Below are 21,932 nucleotides of genomic sequence, written 5' to 3' on the forward strand. Positions count from 1 at the left end.
CTCCCCTCCCCCCACCTGCCAGCTCCCTCCGAATGTAACTGCACTGCACCGCCCCGCCCCGCCCCGCCCCGCTCGCCGCAACGGCCGCCGCTCGAGGCGGCAGCTCGCCTTCCCATTGGCCCCCTGGCCCGCCCGTCAGCCGCCGCTCCTGAAGGGGTCTTGGAGGGCGGTGCCGGGCCGTGCCGCGTAAGGCTGTCCGCGGGAGCGGGGAGAGGAAGCGGCCACGGGCACGGCGGGGGCAGAGGGTGGGTGGTTGGTGCGCCCTGAGAGCTGCATCTCTTCTCCGCTCTCGCCTCACTTATTTTCCCCCCCCGGCTTTTTCACCCGCCCCATCCCCTCATTTTTTCTGTAGGAATATACCTGTCTAAATACACACCTACAGCGGGTTTTTTCGGGTTCTTTTTCCGCAGAGGCCAAATACTCGATCCAGCGGTGTGTGCATCTCGGGTAGCAGCGCAGAGCCCCGTGGCCAGGGGCTCCCTCAGCGACCTCGCTCCGTCTCGCCCGCCGGTGCTGCCCCCGCAGCGCCATGGATCACCAACCGAAGTTCTTCGAGAACCTCTCGGGCACCGGGAAGGCCATCGGGGTGCTGACCAGCGGCGGCGATGCCCAAGGTAGCTGCTCACGCCGTTCACTCCGGGAGCGAGGGGAGGAGGAGGGGGAAGGAGCCGAGAAGGAGAAGATGGGGGGGTAACTGCGGACTCTGTGGAATGGGGGCAGCGGAAAGGGAGGGTGAGGAGCCCCTCGGGGGACGGTGGATGGTATGAGGGAGGCAGGAGCGCGAAGGGCCTCCCAGGCAGGCAGAGCGCCGTGCGGGAGGCTGGGGAAGGAGGCGGTGGGTGTAGCAGCGCCTGCAAGAAGGGAGTCGGAAGCATGGGCTGCCTCAGGGGTGGTTGCGGGAAGCCGCGCTGGTAGAGGCACATGGAGAGAGAGGGGGGTCTGGGAGTGGGGCACACCAGTTTGCCGTGGTTCTCGGGTTCCTCTTTCCGTGCTGGCCTTCGACCTGTCTCTCTTACTGAGATAATTTAAAAGATGAATCATTTTTGCGCAGCCCGAGCTGCAAACATACCCTCATCCTTCCTCATCCCTCCCTTTCTCATCACATTTCCTCTGAGCCTTACTTGGCAAGGATGAGGGTAGAAACGCTCCAGTAACTTTTACCACCAAAATGTCTTCACCCTCGGGAGATGGCGGGGAGTGAGGAGGGAGAGCGGATGGCTGATGTGAGCGGGAGAGGAGGTCGTGCTGCCTTGCACGGGTCGTGCTGCCTTGCACGGCGGGTGGGAGGCTGTCTTCGCTGCTGGGGCTCGGCCAGCCCTCGCCTCATCTGCTTTTCACTTCATTTTGGCACCAGGAACACTTCTATGTTCCTACCCGTGATTTAGAAAGCTCACGTGGTAGTTTACTCTCTAGCCCCGTAGGAGTATGTTGGAAACGTGTTTCACCTCCTTAATCTCCTATGTGTAGAGGGAGTCCTAGCTACAGGACGGGGCGAACAAAAGACCTATAGACCTTAAGAGGGAAGGGAAAAAGACTTGATCGCAATACACTTAGTCATGAAGTCATGTTTTCCTACACTTTCGTTTCCGCTTTTCTACCAGAAAATCTAATATATATTAATAGTTGGAAGTTTCAGTTAATTGAGATTTCAAATGTGCAATACTTCCTGCTATTTGGGAGGACTCTTGCTCTGCTTTTGCCAGGAGAGTTGTTCAGTGACGATTGCTTTTAGCGCCTTCCCTTAAATTACGATTATTTTATTCTTTTGCCGGGAATGTCTTGAAAGTACTTTCACGTGAAGAAGAAACGGCACTCTTATTCGCGTTTGTGAAGAGAAGGGGGGGGGTGGGGGTGGAAAAGCCGCTCTCTCCTTGTTGTGTGGGCTTAATGACCGGTTTCCCCAGCTTTTTACCTGGGGACGTGGTGGGACCAGCCCGCATCCGCGGCTGGGGCGTTCTGTCCGATTTCCGCGGGTGCGAGCGGGTGCAGGGAGCTGCCTCTCCTCCCCTCGCTTCCCCGGCGCGTCCACGAGGTAGTGGTTTGCATGGACCAGTGTCTCCGCGCTCCCCCCCCACCGCCGCTGTGTACGTGATCCGCTGCGAGTCGCTGCAGATTCCGCCTCTTTGCGTCATCTGGGCCGGGAGAAGCATCCTCCCTCCCTCTGTCCGCAGGAATAACGGGGAGCCCCCGGGTTTACCTGGGATTATCTGAAACTCTTTCTAGTCAGGGGTGGAAGGGCTTTGGTACCAGTCGGAGAGGAAAGTGTTGCGGTTCCGGAGAAAAGGCAGATTTTTAATGAAAAAGCAGCCTTTAAATGGCTTCTCTTTTGCCCCTCGATGGGGTTACACTTGTACAAGTTTTATCCACAGTTTGCACTCAGTGTCATCAATTCCATTGCTAAATGGTTCTAGGAGGGATTGTGAATCAAGGCATCTCTGTTTTAATGGTCTGGCGCCAAATCGCCATTTTGAGTCTAAAGTGTGACAGGGCATTGCCTCAAGCAGCAGTAGCGTGTTCAGCAAGAGGCTGAGCCCTGCTTCTTGCTTCCACGTGGCTGGAGATTATATAATGCAGCAACAGATGTATCTCTCTTTATGAAGTATTAATCTGCACTTGCCACTATGTGAATTTAAAGCATTTACATGACTTCAGAATCCATGGGTAACATCTAGACTTTATTATCTGGCAGATTGCAACTGCAGCATATTTACATGGAGGGATAAAAAGTAATAGCCTGTGAAAGTTGCTGTCTGAGGAGTGAAGTTGTCACAAAGGCCAAACAAAGCAAGCTGGATGCCTTCCAAGTCCTTTTGTAGGAAGTGGTGTTGTCCTAAGTTAGAAGAACAAGGAAAAAAAAAACCATAATTTTAGAACTTGATCCTTTCAACTGAATCACACAATGCAGTTGAGGTTCATAACCCTTACTATCTTGGTAACAGTATAGCTGTGCAAAATATGCAATCTCAAGTCTGTTTGCATGCTAGGTTAGGAGTTAAACAAGGGACAGAATGAGTCATGCCCTGTCAAGGTCATTTGCCCTCTGTAGGGCAAATGTGCGAGAGAAGTGAAGTATAAGCAGAAGGAAATATGCTGCTATTACTGCAGAGCTGTTTGAAAATACATGTTCAAGCAAACTGTAGGTGAGGTAAAACTACTAGCTCTGAAGTAGGCAAAAAAAGTACTAATATTAAAAAAAAGAGTTCCAGTCTCCTGTTTTGGTGGGTTTTTGGGGTTTTTTAGATTTGTTAGACACTAGAAATGTGCAGAATATCTGTAATGCAAACTAAACTCACAGGAAATTGAGTGGAAAGAACACCCATTAGTGTGGCAGTAAACACATAATCTTCATGTCAGTGGGTGCCTTGATTTAGATTGGTGGGCTGTAAATCTTAGCGTAGAACAAAACATGCTTGGAATTATTTTAAAATGGAAGTTACTGCCTTTGCTGTTATTGTACTTTTTAATAATTTAGAAGTAGCATTAGGTACATTACACAAGCCTTTCTATTTATAGGACACATTAAATTACTTCCCCACATTTGTGGTATTTCCTTGCAAGGTTTTTTGGTTTGTCCTTTTTACTGCCTGTGGAATATTAAGGACTAGAGAATGTGTATATGTCATACTGGAACTTATTACGGTTTAGTCATGATATTTTAAACACAGGTATATTATTTTGTTTGGTGGAGTTAAAGAATTTATCAGTGATTTATTACACAGAAAAAAGCTATGTATTTTGTACACTTAAGGTTTGTGTACTAAACTTTGCAGTCCATCACTTTAGCTAGCCAGCTGTTAAATCGTGAACTAAACCAAGTACTTTCCACCATAGTCACCTTGAGAGGCAAAAGAAGTTTTGACAACTGATTCTCAAAATTTAAGTGTTAGTTCTCTTTCTGGACTATTTCTAAATTGTAGTGGTTGCAGTTAAGAAAGGTGGACTAATAAATGGGGTTTATATCACACTTCTGTCTTCACTTTGTGGGACTCTCTGGCTGTGGTCTGCTTCAGGTCATGAAGTACACTGGTTGTATTTTACGCTGTTTGTCAGTGGCTGCCACAGACAGTTTTGTCTGCCTTAGGTCACTTATGTTTGTACAACCTCCAATCAGACTGCTTATTCTAGGACTGTGATAGGTATGGCTCAGCAGCAGGAACAATGTCATCTGAAAGCTTCTGACAGAAGGCAGTTGTGTACTGTTGGGGAATGATGTGTTTGTGGCTACTTTGAGCTGTTGCCCAGTTTACTGGCTCAAGATTATTGTCTTTGAATGTGACCATGTTATTTTTGAGGTAAACTCAAAGATTCAGTGTTGTGGAAGATAGCATAAGTAAGGGACTTACGGATTACATGTTAATGGTCTGGAATATAGTAGACCATGACTGCTGAAGTAAAGATCTACATATCTTTACGTTTGAAGTGTTAAAGGCTTCCCAACATTTCAAGGAATATTTAATTACCATAGTGCAGATGTACTGCTTTTGTCCTGGTAACTTACATTGGAAGAAGAAATTTTGCCACTGAACTAATAAAAACAAAAACTCCACTCCTTCACCAAACATTGAGCTTAGAAACAGCTAAAAACAACCCTATAGCCTCTTGGATTTCAGAGTTTTAGAATACCACAGACCATGACTGTGGAAGCAAAGATCTACATATTTCTACTCTTGAAGCATTACAGGCTTCTGAGGAAAATAACAAGACATATTTAATACAGCAGCACAGATGTACTGATCTTGTCCTGGTAGTATATGATGGAAAAAGAAATTTTGCCACTGAAAAAATAAATTAAAAAAAAAACCCAAACCAAAACAACCCACATCCCTTTTATGTCATCCAAATTAGAGTTTGTTAACACTTACGTAATTTGAAGATAGTCACAAGGAATTTCTGAATTCTAGTCCCCCAAAAAGGCACCTTTTCCAGCAAATAATAGTGTCTGTGTGTATAGACATGTATGTAAAATACATATGTATGTGTCCATATATATAATATTATAAATATAATTTGTATGTAAAATTAAGGAATGTAGTTACTAATGGTTGAGTGTAACTATTTCAGTGCATTTAATATTTTGGAAGAACTGCTTCTATAGTTAGTGGATTCTATGATGCATGTAGTCTGGATGTTTTGCTATTGTATATATTTGTGCAGTAGAATGTTCTGATCTAATACAGTTACTGTTCAGAAAAATTGTGCAGTATTTCCTTCAGGTATCTAGAATCATTATTGTGATTATAAGCAATGAAATCTGCTATGTAATTAAAAGTAAATGGAACAAACCCCAAATTGTTTTCTTAGTTATTTTTTTCAGTTCTTGTATTTGACTGCTTCTTCTCATCTTTCCTTTTGATGATTATAGGCTCTTATGTTATTACTGATATATCCATTTACATACCTAAATAAAGTCTTTCTGTTTGGTAACGTTTAGACATCTTCCTTAGTTTCTGTGTTTTGCTGTGTAGTCTTTTAAGTCTGAATCTTTATTTAGGGTAGTGCTTAAACATATGTGCTGTCATTAAGCATGCATTAAAGCCAATGTTTATCTTTAAAATTGGTGGTACTTAGGTATTTCTTGATGCTTGTCCAAGATGCATAGTTTTCATTTTTCTTTTCTATGGTTAGTATTACAGCTGTTTATTTAAAGGCCTGGCTAGCTGACTAAAGTGAGGAGAACTTGGGTTAAACACAAAATAGTGTTTTAATTTTACTCAAACTCCTCTGTTGTAGTGGTGCATACGTATGTGGAACAGGATGTAGGCACGGGAGAGGAATACTCTTTTGGGGGAAGAGAGTGCCTTTAAAATAATTTAAAGATTTCTGCAGTTGTTTGTAACTCTGTTATGAAAATTATTGCTTTCAAAGACAATTGAATAGACAATATCAAGAAGGACTGTAAATTATCAACTCTTAAATTAATTTCAGACATTATGTAAAGCCATGTAAGTAGTTGCAGATTACTTAATCTTTGCTGAGTCCAAAAAGCAAAATAAATCTTTTCCTCTGTCAAAGGCTTTAATGCAAAAGCAAGTGGTAATTCAGAAAGATTTTAAGTAATTCTTATGTTATTAAAAAAATACTGTTTTTACTCGTGGCTTTCTTTCGAACCTGCTATGCTAATCCCGTATGTTTATCAGGCTATATTTATTATTCAGGACTAAATCCATGGTTAACCCAGTAAATCTCCTTTTCAGTAATAAGCATATAATTACATTTCATAGTTATTACAGTAATTCACAAATACTATTGTAAGACTCCACAAATAATCAAATACAGCAACATTTTGTTAGACAAGTTCTACAGACACTTAATGAAATTCTCTGTATTTGCATATTTGAATCACTGCAAGCAGGGTATTCAGATTTAGATAGCCAACATGTAAAAGTTTAAAGCGTCAATGTTTTAACTGTATTTCATAGATATCAAATTATAACACTGTTCAGTCCTCAGCCCTTCTGAAATGTAAGCCACATCTTTAGGAGCTTGCCAATAAACATCCATGTCCTTTTTCTGTATAAAGAGATAAAATATACATCGCCAAATAATAATAAAATATATGTTGCATAAACTTATAAAGTTACAGTGGTGGTACTGAGAAGATGCTTTCTGTCTGTAGTTTGTGGGTTTTTTCCTGGGCTTTTGCCCTTTCTTGAAGCAGATAAATTATGAATTTTACTGATTTGTCATCTAAGACACATGGAAACTGAAAAGCATTCACTAAGAAAGTATGTGGCTCTATTATGAATATATTCACATGGAAACAATTAATGGATTTGTCATTTTGAGAAATAAATGCTTATATTTTACTCTGTTGTAGAAGTATGAATGTTAAGTTAGCCTACAAATATTGATTTGGCTTAAGTGTAATAAAGGTATGGCAGATCTGGAGAATTTGTAATGAGAACCAAGTTACTACCCTTCTTTAAAATACACTGATTGAGAGGTGCATGCTAAAGATAAAAAGCGAAGATACATGACCAATAAAGCAGAAATGTGAGCAAGAATCAGATAAAAGACAAGTATGTATCTTTGGTAAACATGTGAACGTTTATATTTAATGTCTTCCTATTTTATTGAGTATTTATTTTTGCTGACAAAGCTATTCAGCTTTAGTGTGTTTGGATCACACATGCTTTTTATTTGTTCAAATTAGATACTTGGAATACAGAGACTACTGCTGAATGAGACACCAGAGTCTTTATAACTGAACAACGTATATTAGATACCTGAAACTGTTTCTTCTCAGGTGCCAAACGGGAGAGGTGACAGAAGTTGAACCTCAAAACCAGAAGGTACTTAAAAGGGCAGTTATGAGTAGTCCTCACCCCATGAGAATGAACAACTTCTGTTCAGAAAATGAACCTTTTAGCTGCTCTTCTAAAACTCTGCAGCCAAATGGATAATATAAAAAGTTGTTATTATCTCTAAAAAAACCCCCTCCACAGACAAACAATGACAACACACACCCCACCCCACCCAAAAAAAACCCCACCAAAACCAAACTACCAAAAAGCCTCCCTACTAACCAACAATAAGAAAACCCAACCTCCCACACAACATGTTGTGCGTTAACAGAAGCAAGCTGTGGACTTTGATGAAAGGAGTAGCTTGTGCTTATGTCTACCCTGTTTGAGGAAAATGGCAGTGCTGTGAAGAACGGTCAGTTTTATAAAGTTAAAGGTCTTTGCCTCCACTTTCCAGGGGACATTGTATGTGAGGGGGGTGGGGGTGTTCTTTTTATTATGAAAACTGTTTCACTGAGGAGATAACTTTGCTCTGTGTAGTAGATCTGTTTTGATCTGAGACTTAGCATGCTAACTTTCTTTTCAGTACAGCCTGTCAGATGAGATTCTCCACTTTTCCTTGGCATTAACCAGTTCATCGTCCAAAGCTGTGCTTTTAGCTGTCTTGGCATTTGAGAACTTTTTCCTGCTCTGCCACAAGGCTGACTTTGGCTGAGAGAATTCTTGCTGTTATTTGCTAATACAGAATTGATGTGAAAACACTGTTGCTCGTTATTTTAATCTTAAGGCTAATTGACACCTATACAAACAACAAAGCAACTTTTGATTTTTGCAAACTTATTTTTTTGTTTCGCATTGGGCAACTTCAGGGACTTTCTGGTATGTTCCTAAGTAACAAATCTTTGAGAAAACCTCAGTCTCATTCTTTATTCAGACAGATAAGCTTTTCTAGCTCAGTATTTTTTTCCAATTAAGGTGGATATTGTAGGAATAGATCTTAATGGCTTACTGTGTTGTGGGTTTATATATTGTAGTTACTGACTTTTTACATCTCCAGGTAGGTGAACACCTAACACCTATGTCGAACAGCAGAGCTCACCTACTACTTTGCTATTTTGATATTAAGTATAACAGATTTGGAGAATTGGTGCCCAGTATTTTGGATTGTCACATTTCTGGCATCCCTTTTTAACTGATGTGCTGAGGCTGTTTCTTTCAGTGTAGCCTAACTACTTCTGTCCTCATGCTTTGCATAATCTATTGTGTCTATTTAAGTAGTTTGGAAGCAATTAGCTTATTTTGGGAGCTTCCTGAATAATGAGTAAGGTAACACAGTATCTGAAGGGATGAATTATAACAGAAATTCATCTGACTCATATAGGGGGACCAGTGGAACTTTCACTGTTGCTCAGGAGGTTAAGTGTTTGACCATTGGACTTAAATGGAAGATTTTACATTAGTATAATTTGTCAGATGTCTGTGAGCAGAGAATTCCAATGTGAGCTTGCAATTCCAGGAAGCAAAGTAGCATTTAGGCACTTTTCTGTCACATGAGTCCATGCAGCATTTCTTGTGTCAATTTACTGCTGTCTTTTTAAGTGGGTACTTGCCCATGTCAGGAGCTTTGGCTGTGTCCTCACAAAATACTGTGTATACACCTGTGTTACTTTGGAAAACTCAGGAAAAAGAACTGTTATGATAGAATTTCTCCTTTGAAGAAGCTAAATTTTAACTGGCTGAATGTTTTACATTTCAGATAGAAAACTAATTATTATTGTGAAATTAATTTACTTTCTGTTTCTGGTTTAGTAGCTGTTATTTTCACAATGCTGTTTTACAATCAGCAGCAATTTAATCTCTGATTAACACACATACAGGCATCCACATAATTATGGTAACAAAGCAAATAGTTCTGCGCCCTTCAAATTCATGGGCTGATTGCACTGTCATTAAGCGAATTTCTGTTTTAATAGATGCTGATCATTGTCTTTCTTTAGGAATGAATTAATGTTTCCTTTTTTTTTTAAATACACTGGAAACTTACAGTATACAAAATATTGGATAACCTATAACAATGTGATTTTGCTTTTTCTTCCCAGGTATGAATGCTGCTGTGCGCGCAGTAGTACGCATGGGAATCTATGTAAAAGCCAAAGTGTATTTTGTTTATGAGGTTAGTTTTTGGTTTATTCATTCTGTATTTGTCTTCTGACTAAACTTGACCTTTTGTGGAAACCTCATGGACAGTGAATAGTATAAATTAAAAAATGTTGTAGCTGTCATTCCCTTTCATCATATCAATGTTTTATTTCATATTTTTTTATTTTTGTGGAAAGTACTTTTTACAAGGTATATGCTAAAACTATTTCATTTTAAAGTAATTTTTTTTAATATATGGAATTCTTCATGTGTCACCAGAAGCTTGAAAATACTGAGCAAACCAGAGATGGTTGTCATCTAGCAGTGAGCCATGTATTTGAGTACTTATTAGATGTTTGGCCCCAAATATTGTACTTTATAAATACCTTCCTAAACTTAGTTAAAATACTAATTCTTAGCCCGTTGACTTTCCCCCAGTCCATTTGCCTAGGGTATGTTAAGGATGTGCCATCACCCTCATTTCAGAGATTACACAACATGTTTTTAATCAAGAGTACTGTCAGGCTGGTGCCATCTTTCCTGGCTTGTAGGTAGAAAGTTGTAACTGAAAAAACTCAATAAACAAGAAAGACCCCACCAAAAAACATGCACCATCACTAGTGTGTCCAGACATCAGAATCTTGTAGTTGAAGCTTATGACTGCATGTGCATGAAGATTGTTAATTTCTGTAACAATTATTTGATATGAAAAAATGATGAGACAGGTTTACTGTAAATGCCAAAATAATACTATATGTGTATGTCTTACTGTAAGACTAAGTTATAGTTAGACTTCTGTGCAAAGGACACTTTCAGTTTTCCTAAAATTTGCAGATTAAACAATATAGTAAATAGATTTAGCAAGAAGTCATTCTGGTCACACCGGAATTCCTGTACAACTCCTTAGAAGTTTGAGGTGATTACAAATAATACTAAACATTTGATATAGGGCAAAACTTGGTAGGCAATATTCCTAGCAAAATATAATTCTAATTTTTAGTACAAAAATATGGAGTACTAGAATTCATAGAAGTGCTAGGAAAGTACTTTGGTTTTAGTTTTGCGCATGCAAAATATACAATTTAACTTTAAAAGGTAGCTATTTATCCATTTTCCTTCTGTGTCTGCTTATTCCTATAGTTCATTTGCTAAAGAGATGTGAAGTATATTGAAATGCAAATGAGCAGAGCACTGTGCTCAAATTCTTTTGTAGTACAGTGTTAGAGCAACTAGCTCTGAATACTTAGTGTGTGCTAATTACATGGCCAATCTCTAGAATTCCTTCAGCGTTTTGTAGGCTTGCTGAAATGGGTCAGATACTCGTGTGGAAATCGGGAGTTTTTTTGGCTGTCTTTAAAGGCCAGAACTTAGATTTTATTTTTTTTAATTATTTTTAACTTAAGAATTACCATCTTTGTAGTTCATCTTACAGTATGTTTACTTTTGTTCTGTGTCACAGAGTATATTCAATGATAAATTTCCAGAGAAATTTGGATGTTTCTGTTTTTCTGAACTTAGCAAAATTGCATTATTTAAGTTATCATGTTCCTCTGTTAATTGCTAGAGTTTGCTAGTGTGAAGTCACAGATATTTCTGAATGACAATCGATTGTAAAAATCAAGTCAATGTTGGAGTTTTGAGTTTCCATTACATGTTGTTCTATCTTCATTGTAACAGTGTAGTCTGGGAGAAAAATGCGCATTTCATTGTAAGTATGGGTAATAGCTCTGAAAGAGGTCTTTGCTTCTAGATTAGTCCTTTCAGTTCTATGTTTCAGGAAGTGCTGAATGCTAAGCTTTTTTCCTCTCTGGCTCTGTGTTAATTCAAATATGAAGTCAGTTTTCTTTCACAATGCATGTAAGTACTTCAGAGAAACACTGTTGCAAGCTTTGAAATGAAACAACTATTTAATTTCACCACTTTGAAATAGGAAACAGATGCAGGTGACAAGTGTAGTGGAAGGTAAAAATTTAGGGTAAGACTTGTCACTAATGATCCCTATTATAAGCCTTTGCATATACAGAGGAGCTGTATTTTTGTACATACTTGAAGTTATTTTATTTAATACTTTTAATAAGGTCCTTCTAAACTACAGTTTATCAAACGCGGACTTCAGTGTGTTAAGCAATGAGAATAGTATATTTTTAACCTACGCGTTTGAGTAGGAATTTTAACTAAACACACACGTCAAGGTTAAGTGATACTTGTATTGAAGCTGCTCTGAAAAAGTGATGGAAAAAACTGAAGTGGCAACAACATCTGAAAGGTGAAAAATGTTTTCTTATTTGGAGCCAAAAATGGAGTTAAAGGTCTCAGCCTTTTCAAGCCTACTTTGCTCTAGTTTTCATACGCTCTTTTTCTCCTGTAACTTTCTCTGTCATAAGAACTTTTTTGGCATTGTAAAACCATCTGTCTTCTACAGTTGTGACCAAAACTAGCTCCATATTCTCCATAAAACAATAACTATTTTGCTTTTGTTTCCTAACTCCATTTTGCTTCATTTTGTGATGAGAAAGAGATTACCAAGAAAAATAAAAAAAAATTGACAACGAACTAAATACAAGTAATTTTCTAGCCTATTTTAAGTTGGGTTTACCAAAGCCCAAAGAAAGAAACAGATATTGGAATTCATGGGCTATTTGGATACATTTTGATTCCCAAAAGGAAAAAAAAAAGAAACTCGTGAAAATTAAAACTATAAAATAGTTTCTATAAAAAACATAAGTCATTATATTTATAGATAATTTATATAGTTTATATAAAAATAATTTTATAGCTATATAATTTTAAAAAATCCTTGTCTCTTAATTCATTGATATTGGCACATTTGAAAATTTCGCTATTAATTTGTGGAAACAGTATTTACTCTGTATAGTTGCCCTAGTTTCATATTTTATGAATGTTAAGATCTTTTAGTATTTAATCTTAGTATATAAACAGTCTGTGGTCACGCTCACTGACTAGCATCACATTATTTCTCAAATCTACCCCAGTCTGAATTAAAATTTGAATAACCATGGACTGACTTCAGTCATGCTGTGAAAATCTAGGAGATGGAAGTACATGTTAAAGTCCCAGGTTTCTGTAGGAGGCTATTTTAAATTTTTTTCACTAATCAGAAGTGATTTAAGTTGTTTTTTGTCATTTTTGATTGAGAATGAGAAGAAAAAGTGATGCCTCTCATTTATGGCAATTCATTTTAGAAACTAAGGTCTTAAATATAATATAATACAAATAACCTGCCCTTTTTCCAGGATTGAAGCACATAGTTCCCAGTGGATGCGTGCTCTTACTACTAAGCTATGGAACTTTTAGATTCTTCATCTTGGTTAAGAATCTTTTTCTCAAGAGGCCAGCATTGGAAATGCAATGGTACGGCAGTCACGGATTTCTGTGAGGAAAACTTCATGTCTTTTATGTGGTGATTTGTGCACTCAGTGATGCTAGTATTTTGCATTGTTGAGCAATAGCTAAAAAAGCTCAGTAAGTACACTTAAATAACTGTTAAAGCCCCAAATGTCTCGCATGTAACGTATCAGAAGATGGCTTGTTCTTTTTCGAAAGCTTTTGTTTGTAGAGTTAAGACTGGAAGCAAGGTTTGCTGTCTCTGCCACTCTCTCCAGGAGTTACAGTGTATATATATGTACCCTGTGAACATATGACCCACAGAGATTTGCTCTTGTTCATCTTTGAATATTCAGCTTTTGGGTAGAGGAAGGGATAGGCACAAAATGGGGTTGGTCTTCAAGTACAGTGCTTGCTGTATTTTTGACAGTTTGCTTTTTTCTATTTTTGCCCGGTAGTTTTAGTGTCTTAGTACCCAAGCTGCTATGTTTAGACTCTAAAGTAAGACTTTTTCTTTTAAATATAAATTGACAGGTCCCCTCTTTTTATTAAGATCTTTATTCACATCTGCCTGTAATTTTCAGTAACCAGACAACTGTAACAGTGTTGAACTATTTGATAAAATACTTCAAGTTAAATTCTACCTTTAAACTGGATTGCCCACTCCCAAGTTAGCATCAGCATTTAAAAAACTAAAATGATAAATGGAAATCTTGATCATTGTTAATACTTCAATTACAGTTGGTTGTCTTTTTTCCTTATAGCTTTTCTAGAAAGCTGTTTCAATTCTGTGGCTTTTGTATCTCTTAATGATATCAAAGAATAGCATGGAAATTCTAGCTACATTGTTCAGAGCTAGCTTACATACACTACTTGGCAAGCAGAATTGAGTTAGGAAAAGCTAATGTAACAGCTAAAATGGATCAGGCCTCTTCCAAAAGCTTCCTGTCCTTACCTTGTAGTGGGAGAAATTGTTAATACAGCCCCTATTCTCACTTGTCTACACAGAGAAGGTAGAACTGATGTGGACTCCTGACTAGAATGCATGAGTTCTTTCTACTTTAAAGATGCATGGTGCAGGAGTCTGTCATAGCTCATCCTTAGCCTAGCTGTAAGGTGTTTCAAATCTTACAGACAATTTCAAATAGCAGTTTATCCATTTGCTTTTCCATCTGTTTTAGATTTGTTAATAAAATATGAATTGGGAATTTTCATCCATGAGTCTCGTGATATGTATATAATTACTGTATATCATACTTCCTTGGATCTACTTTCTTTATTTTCCCTCTCAAGTAAAAATAGAAGGTGAATGATTGGAGCAAATATGTGAACTGTATATATTTTTGTCAGCTTGTAGTACAGCTTACTATAGTCAGTTTTACAAACTGAGTTAGGATGCAACATCACGCTATTCTTTCAGGATTTGTTGCCTATGAATTGTTTATGTCTATTGCAGTTGCCAACACGAACACCAATAGGAAAAGCTTTCAATCCATTACTGAGTGATATAAGGAACATCAGATTCTTTGCTTTAAAAACAAAAACCAAGCAAACCTCTGATAAGTGAACTTACTAATTTATTAGCCTTCATGAAGCTCAGTTGGATCCACTGGAATGTTTCTGTCTGCACATCTTTGCACTTCATCTGAGAAAGAATTTTTTTTTTCTTTAGTTGATATGTAGATTAAGCATTATTTCTTTTCCAACTTGCTCTAATTTTGAAGGGATTGTGCAAATAATGTCTTAGCTTCAAGTCATTATGTATATACATCAGTATACAAGACAGTATGTGTATATATTAGACACATATCAAAGTTATCTGGAGAGTGTACAAAAGAAAATTGAAAAGATCTGTTGAATGACAGAAATTAGAAACATAGGTTGTTTTCCCCCTAGCTCTTCCTTTACTAATACTTGATCGCCTTGTATGTAAATTAATTAGTCAAGTCTCACTGAGCAGAAACTTTTATGCTTTCCCCTTGGAATCTGTACTAGAATCCTAGAAAGCTTAATTTGAGTAACTCGTACTTTTGCTGAGTCCAAGCTATCTTTATATTCTTATCCTATCATGCTAGTGAGGTAATCCAAGTATGATACAGTATTCACGTAATATATATGACTTTTTAAGCCAGTGTAGGCTTAGTACATTTCCAAGTTACTGCTTACTGGATAAAATCTACATATACCCTGGGTCATGCCAAAGTAAGTGTCTACAGTTTATAATGTCAGTTTAGCTGTCTTCTAAACTCCATTCTATTTCTAGTTCCACCTGATTTTTTACTGAGAACCCTAAAACTAAATATGTACAGTCTTGCAAGAACTGCATACAGAAGAAAGGTTAACTAGTCCTTCCTCAGCATGATTATCCATATGTACATGTAATCTAAAAATGGAGACATAAACGTAGTCATGTTTATTTTTGTTTGGTGGTTTTTTGTTTGTTTTCTTTAACCTAGCATGTTTTTTTTTTTTCCCTTGGATTTAAATAAATGTCAAAAAGTTGAGTGGTAACTCCAGTTTTATTCTGGTGTCTGTATTAGTTAGGTTTTTCCAGGTTAGAACTTCGCTGTATTTTTTTTAAAATCAGTGTTCACAATACCACCTAATGGAAAAGGATCTGTAATTGTCACTATATTTCTGCTAGTGTTTATACAGAGAGTTAATAAAACCAGGCATAACAAAACCCTTCAGCTGCTCACTGGATAGTTTTCCTTCTTTCAGCTAAGTGTAGTTCTTTCTATATTACAGCATGCATTGTTTTCTGAAGTTAAGTGAGTTAAGGTATTAAGGATTTCACTAAAAGTTGTATTTTTCAACTAAATTTCTTTCATCTATTTATTGTGTAACTGCCTCCAAAAAAGAATGAAGATTATGTGACCTGGTTTCTTCTTCCTTTATGAAAAATTTCTGGTTGTTGATCTTTGTTTTGTTTTGCTTATACTTACCTTGGAGGAAAAAGTATACAAAGTGTTATAAAGTTAGATATTTTTTGAAGATCACAACCTGAGGCTGAGGTTATGTTTTTTAGGAAACACATTTTATAATGCTTTTCAAAGTCCTTCCATCTTTGTAGTTTTTAAAAAATAACTGAATATTTATTCCTAAGAAAGAAGTATGTTGCCATTCTAGTTTATAAGCTGTGTAATCTGTGTAAAGTATTACTTGATCTTGAAGTTGGCTTTGGAATTGATCTTCTACAAAGAGGGTTGGTTTGGCTTTTTTTCCCCCTAATGTGATACCTGCTTGAATGTTGTTTCATTTAAATTGAGTATTTTTTTATTCAGTATTTTTAATTACTTAAAGTTGGATTAAAATACAGAAGGTGAGTATTACTGCAGTGGAAATGTTGCACAATTTTTAAAGTCAGACTTCTGAAGTACTTTTTCTTTTTCAGGGTTACCAGGGAATGGTTGATGGAGGTGATAATATTGTAGAAGTTTCATGGGAAAGTGTTTCAAGTATCCTGCAAGTGGTAAGTGTTAGGGGGTGGGGGTGGGACCCAAACCCTCTCTCTTTAAACAGGGAACCAAAATTCTAGATCCAGACAACCACTGTAATTATGGATTTGAATTCTGTGATGACTGAGTGACCAGCACGTACCACTTTTAGCAGAGCCTGATTTCCACAGTATGGATGTTTGACACTTTCTAAAGATTTTTGTGTGGTCTTGTATTTGGTGCACAGAAATAATCTTGAAAATCTTTGTGCTAGATTTTCAATATTACATGTCATTGGCCTCCTAAATCCATATTGACAAGCCTATATTTAATGAAAAAGACATTATAGGGACAAAACATGAAACAAGTGTGGTTTGTAAGGCAAGTGTTTTCTTATGAAACTGTGTTGGCTTTCTGTGTAAGTGGATTTAGAATTATAGTAATGGCTGTAATTACAGTACAGTTCTCCAGAGCTCAGATAATACCAGTGACTTTGTCTGTACGTTTATATTACAATGTTCTGCAAGGTGGCCATTTGGATCTCCTTACGCTTTTCCTCAGCACAGTAATGTTGTTACCTCTTCCAGAGCAGATGCTATGTTTGGTGAAGAGACCTTACTGCTTGCCAAGCTTTCTGAAAACTACCTTCAGGTGAAGCGTGGGTTTCTTTGGAGCTTTTCCGTAAAGCTTATGTAATAAACATAAAGCAGTTAGCAGAGAGAAAAACAGATTTTAAAATTTTTTTAAACAAACAAATACCCTGGAATACCATGAGATATTTTGTCAACGTATGGAGGTTTTTTTTGGTTGGTTTTTTTAATCCCCTGTCTATCTTGTAGAATCTGTAATCTTATGATTAAAAGAAAATTGAGGTGTCATGGCCAAGCCATACAGGAGCATAAGCAGGAGCAGGATGTAGGCATCCTATACATATATATAGGTACATACTAAAAGAATAACACCTTTCTGAGCCTGATTGCTAGGAATTCAACAGACCAACAGTGAAGTTGCGGATGCGTCTTAAAGAATCTGTTTAGTTGTTTTGATAAAAGATTTAATTTTATTTTTTACTGTGACAATAAATAAGGCAAAAATTAGACTTTTCTTGAGTGACTGAACAACATAAACACAAAAGATTTGTAAATAACTTGTTTTCTGCAAGATGCCCAGCAATTTTCAGTGACAGGGCACTTCAGTCTTTTTTGAAAATAATGAATTCCATTTTTGGAGGAAGCTCTTTAAATCATATTAGTAAATACAGCAGATAAATTAATAAAACAGAAAATTCAACATTAGTCTGATCTATACGGCACTAAATGTGGATGCAGTTCTTTGGAATGACAATAAATGCTAATTTTGAGCTTTAGGGATACATCTTTTCTGGTATTGTTTATGTATTTCGTGACATTAGGAAAATGTCACGCTTTGAAGCAAATCTATCAAAATTCTTATCTACTTAGTATCATATCACTTCTACTATTGTCATTACATATAAGTAATAGATAATTAATTGGAATGCTACTGAAATTAATCCCAAATCATTTAACATTTTCCTTTAAGAGTAGCTCTTTATCCGTCATTTTTGAGTGTTTTTTCCTTTTCTCTGGTGTGTGTATCTGCTCTTGAGAACATAATTTCCCACAGGTTTGGTAGTTCTTTGTTTTTCATTACTTTTTACTCACTGTAAAATTAAAGATGGAGGTTATGCTACAAAATAATCATTTATCATTAATCCATCTTTAAAAAAATACTGGATTCTAAATTAAAACTGTTATACTTCCTTTTTCTAGGGAGGTACAGTTATTGGTAGTGCACGCTGCAAATCCTTTCGTACCCGAGAGGGCCGCCTGCAGGCAGCCTACAACTTGGTTCAGAGAGGAATCACTAATCTTTGTGTGATTGGTGGAGATGGTAGCTTGACTGGTGCCAATCTATTCCGTGAAGAATGGAGTGGACTTCTGGAAGAACTGGCACAGAAAGGTAAGTTTGCGTTTAGACCCTCTAGACTTGTAGTCCAATCTCCAGGGAAGTTATGTACCCTGACTATACATACACAAACTATATCCAGGGGATATTTCTTAAGTTCAAAAATCAAATGCGTACATTCTAGGAAATTACGCGGTTCTTCATAAAGTAATAGTTTTTGATTTCTGTACATCCTCTCTTACATACTATAAAGGTTCAAAAAGGCCAGATATGTTACTGGGCAACTGTCTGTGTGGTTTTTTCCCCATTATGAATAATTTTCAGGGCCTGAACTTTGAACCTTCTGCTTGAAAAGCCCTTTGCTCTCAAATCCACACTGAGGTGGTAATTCCTTTCCTACGACAAGCTACACACTTGGTTGTTACTAAATTATGATGCTTTCCTGCCTGTATGTCACTATTTGTTTACGATCAGAACATTAAGTGGCTGTTGCTGAAAGTGCATCCAGCCCAGTAGTTGTCTTTGATAGCATCCAAGAGAATGTATAGGGAAGAGTAAAAGAACAGAGCATACCTAAATAATGCTGTGTGGATGCTATATGTTATTATAATATATAAATAGTCTGATAGGTTCCATCCATTTCTGTCTTCAGGATTTCCTGAACCAGATGCTGTTACCAGTCTTTAATGAATTCTCTTCCATGAATGTATACAGTCTCCTTGAAAGCATACAGATTTTTGCTGAAAACATTGTATAGCAAGGATTTATACAGCTTCACTGAATGATGAAGATTGTGAAGAATCCTCTCCTCCTTTTTATTTTGATCCAGCTGGCTTCTAGTTTCATTTGATGTCCTATAATTTTTGTGTTAGAACAAACAGTGAATGATCAATCCTGCTTCCTCTCTGCATGCCACTCGAGATTTTACAGCTGTCTTATTTTCCCTTCATCATCTCTTTTTCTAGATGGAAGAGTCCTAGTTTGCTTAGTTGTTCCTTATATGTAAGTTCTATACCTTTGATCATCTTTGTTGCCCTTCTCTGAACCTTTTCCAGTTCTACCATGTCCTTTTTGAGGTGGGGAGGACCACAACTGCACCCAGTATTCAAGATGAGGGCAAACCATGGATCTACACAGTAGTATAATTAACTTTGTTTTGTTCTCTATTCTTTTCCTAATATTTTCTAATATTTTGATTTTTTTGACTGCTATTGAGCATTGAAGCTGATTTATTAATGAAAACAGCATTATTATATTATTATGCTGAAAATAGCACTATTTTGTTCGTGATGTTAGGGTACGTTTTTCATGTGTATTAGTTTACATTTATCTACAATGAATTCCATCTGATACTTTACTGCTCATTGTGTCTTGCTAGTCGTCTTCATTTCTTCTCAGACCCTCCACACCTTTAGAACCCAAATAATTCAGTTTGATCAGTAAACTTTGGCACCTTACTGCTCATTCCCTTTTCTAGGTTATTGCTAGTATGTTGAACAGCGCAGATCCCTGTAGAACTCCATTGGTTACCTTCCTCAGATAAAAGAACTTGCATTTACTACTACTGCCCTCTGTTTCGTATTTTTTTACCCTCTGTTTCACAGTATTTATTCTATGCAAAAGCCTTCTCTCTTATGCTGTGGCTACTTAGTTTCCTCAAAATCCTTTGAGGACAGACCTTGTCAAATTGGCTTTTTGGAAATCTAAGTAGAATATGGCAACCAGATATCCTTTATTCGTGTGATTAAGTCACCTTTGGAACTCTAGAAAAGGTTTGTAATGCATGGTATACATTCATAGAAAACATTTTGATTCCTCTTCAGAATACTGTATTTATCTTCGTGGACATCAGTTACAGTTTTCTTTATGGTTTCTACTATTTTCTCTAGTATCGACATTCAACACACTGATAAATAGTTCTGGAATCCCATATTAAAAATCTGGCATTATATTTACTACCATCACATCCACAGATACTAAGGGTAGTTTTAAGTACTTAAGTGCTAAGGTATTTCATCCTTGAGATCCTTTAGAACTCTTGGATGAATCAGCATTTTCACTCATGTCTTGGGAGACACAGACTAAGACTTGGACTAGGAGCTTTTCTATTCTATTTGCTTATTAATCATGAAATCAGAGCCTTTCAGTGTTGCAGAAGAGAAGTCTTTAAAAGTTTAATGCTGGTTTTTGATTGTTTACGTATGCCCATAATCACATCCAGTTTGCATCCTTTTACTACTTCATTGCATGTCGTACACTGAAAGTACAATTTGAATGCTATTGTTTAAGTCCAAGCCATCAGTTTTAAGGTTGGTTACAAAACTTGATAATCTGTTGACACTGAAATGGACTGAAAAGCTCTTGTTTCCTTCCTTACTGTAAGGAGTTCTATGCAGGGTGCTTTGGTTTGGTTGTTTGATTGGCTTTCGTTTGTAGTTTTGACTAACCCTGTTACCTAAAATATCTAAACATATTTTAATTTTTGGATATGTTCAATTTAGAAAAGTAGAGCACCCAAGCAATATGTCTGAAATGTTTTAAAAATATATATTTTATAACTCTTTCTCTGGATACTTCTTTACAGGAAAGATTGATGAAGAGGCTGTTAAGAAATATGCTTACCTTAACATTGTGGGAATGGTTGGATCCATAGACAATGATTTCTGTGGCACTGATATGACCATAGGTACTGACTCAGCCTTGCACAGAATCATTGAAGTTGTGGATGCCATCATGACCACTGCTCAAAGGTAAATTGTGCATATTATAGAAAATGATAACAAATATACAGTTGTTTATGCTTCAAATCTTAAGTTTCCTATTGCCATACAATAGCGGAGGATATAAATTAATTTTAAGTAGAAGTTAGGTAACTGGTATTCGTAGTATTTCTAGAGTGGGAATAAAAGCTCTGTTTGGCTTCATCTTTCAAGTGTCTCAGTTTTCTTTTTTTCTTAGTAACTGCTTTTCCATCATTCCTGTCATGGCAGCACTTCAAGCATCTGATTGTAGAGGCTGCATTAGCCTTAGGGGCAGGCTTTGTTTTTTTGTAATGTTTTCAGTCTTTCACAGATACACTCTTCTAGAGAAGATCCAGACACACTTTGAATAGTACAAAGTAGCATCTGTTTGTATATAAGCTTTCCCTAGGTAAAATTTAAGCAATTAATAATTTTTTTAACACAGCTATATCATTACCGTTCTTAACTAAGGGTCTGCATCATTTACATTTCTAGTAAATGTTCAGCTCTTCTCTCCTAACTGCCCTTACATGTTTTAGAAGAAAGTAGTAGTGAAAATGAAGTATGCGTTTGAAGATACCTAACTTTTAATACATTGTTTAATATAGCCTTCTATTTTGCTAATGAATTCTGTGGTTGGGAAGCATGGTAAACACAGGCTATTTCCTGATACCGGGTTCTGTTTTCAAGAATTTGGACTGGATTTTTGAGTTGGACTATTACAGTTAATTTGTTTTCTTATTTTTACAGCCATCAGAGGACATTTGTTCTGGAGGTTATGGGGAGACACTGTGGGTATGTATTGTCTTCAGCAGTTTGTGTCTCATATAGGTATAATTATGAAAGATCAAGAAATCTGAACCATAAATGTCTAATTATTTGTTATGTTTATTAGGTATCTAGCTCTTGTTAGTGCCTTAGCCTGTGGTGCAGATTGGGTGTTTATTCCTGAATATCCACCAGAAGAAGGATGGGAAGATTCAATGTGTGTTAAGCTTTCAGAGGTAATCTCTTACTACGTTTGGGATTTCCTGATGTCTCTGCAGATGTTTGTTTGAAAACAGTGATTTAAACATGTGATCGGGACTTTCAGTAAGTCT

General features: G+C 37.2%; 1 protein-coding gene across 4 annotated transcripts in view; it reads left to right on the forward strand.

Moving 5' to 3' along the window:
• The first annotated feature begins 230 nt into the window (after window positions 1–230).
• Window positions 231–21,932, forward strand: part of PFKP (phosphofructokinase, platelet) — a 47,169-nt gene continuing 25,467 nt past the window's right edge. For 3 of the 4 annotated variants that reach the window (XM_059819139.1, XM_059819140.1, XM_059819141.1), the window contains exons 1-7: window positions 283–614; window positions 9,344–9,417; window positions 16,123–16,200; window positions 17,956–18,145; window positions 20,676–20,841; window positions 21,583–21,627; window positions 21,728–21,836. In XM_059819139.1, coding sequence (XP_059675122.1) covers window positions 530–614; window positions 9,344–9,417; window positions 16,123–16,200; window positions 17,956–18,145; window positions 20,676–20,841; window positions 21,583–21,627; window positions 21,728–21,836 — 747 coding nt within the window. In that variant the 5' untranslated portion in view covers window positions 283–529. Of the gene's footprint in view, window positions 246–282; window positions 615–9,343; window positions 9,418–16,122; window positions 16,201–17,955; window positions 18,146–20,675; window positions 20,842–21,582; window positions 21,628–21,727; window positions 21,837–21,932 lie in introns of those variants that run through there. The other variant, XM_059819138.1, reaches the window with a different exon arrangement.

The sequence above is a fragment of the Gavia stellata genome, chromosome 6 (assembly GCF_030936135.1).
Source record: "Gavia stellata isolate bGavSte3 chromosome 6, bGavSte3.hap2, whole genome shotgun sequence".
NCBI lineage: Eukaryota > Metazoa > Chordata > Aves > Gaviiformes > Gaviidae > Gavia > Gavia stellata.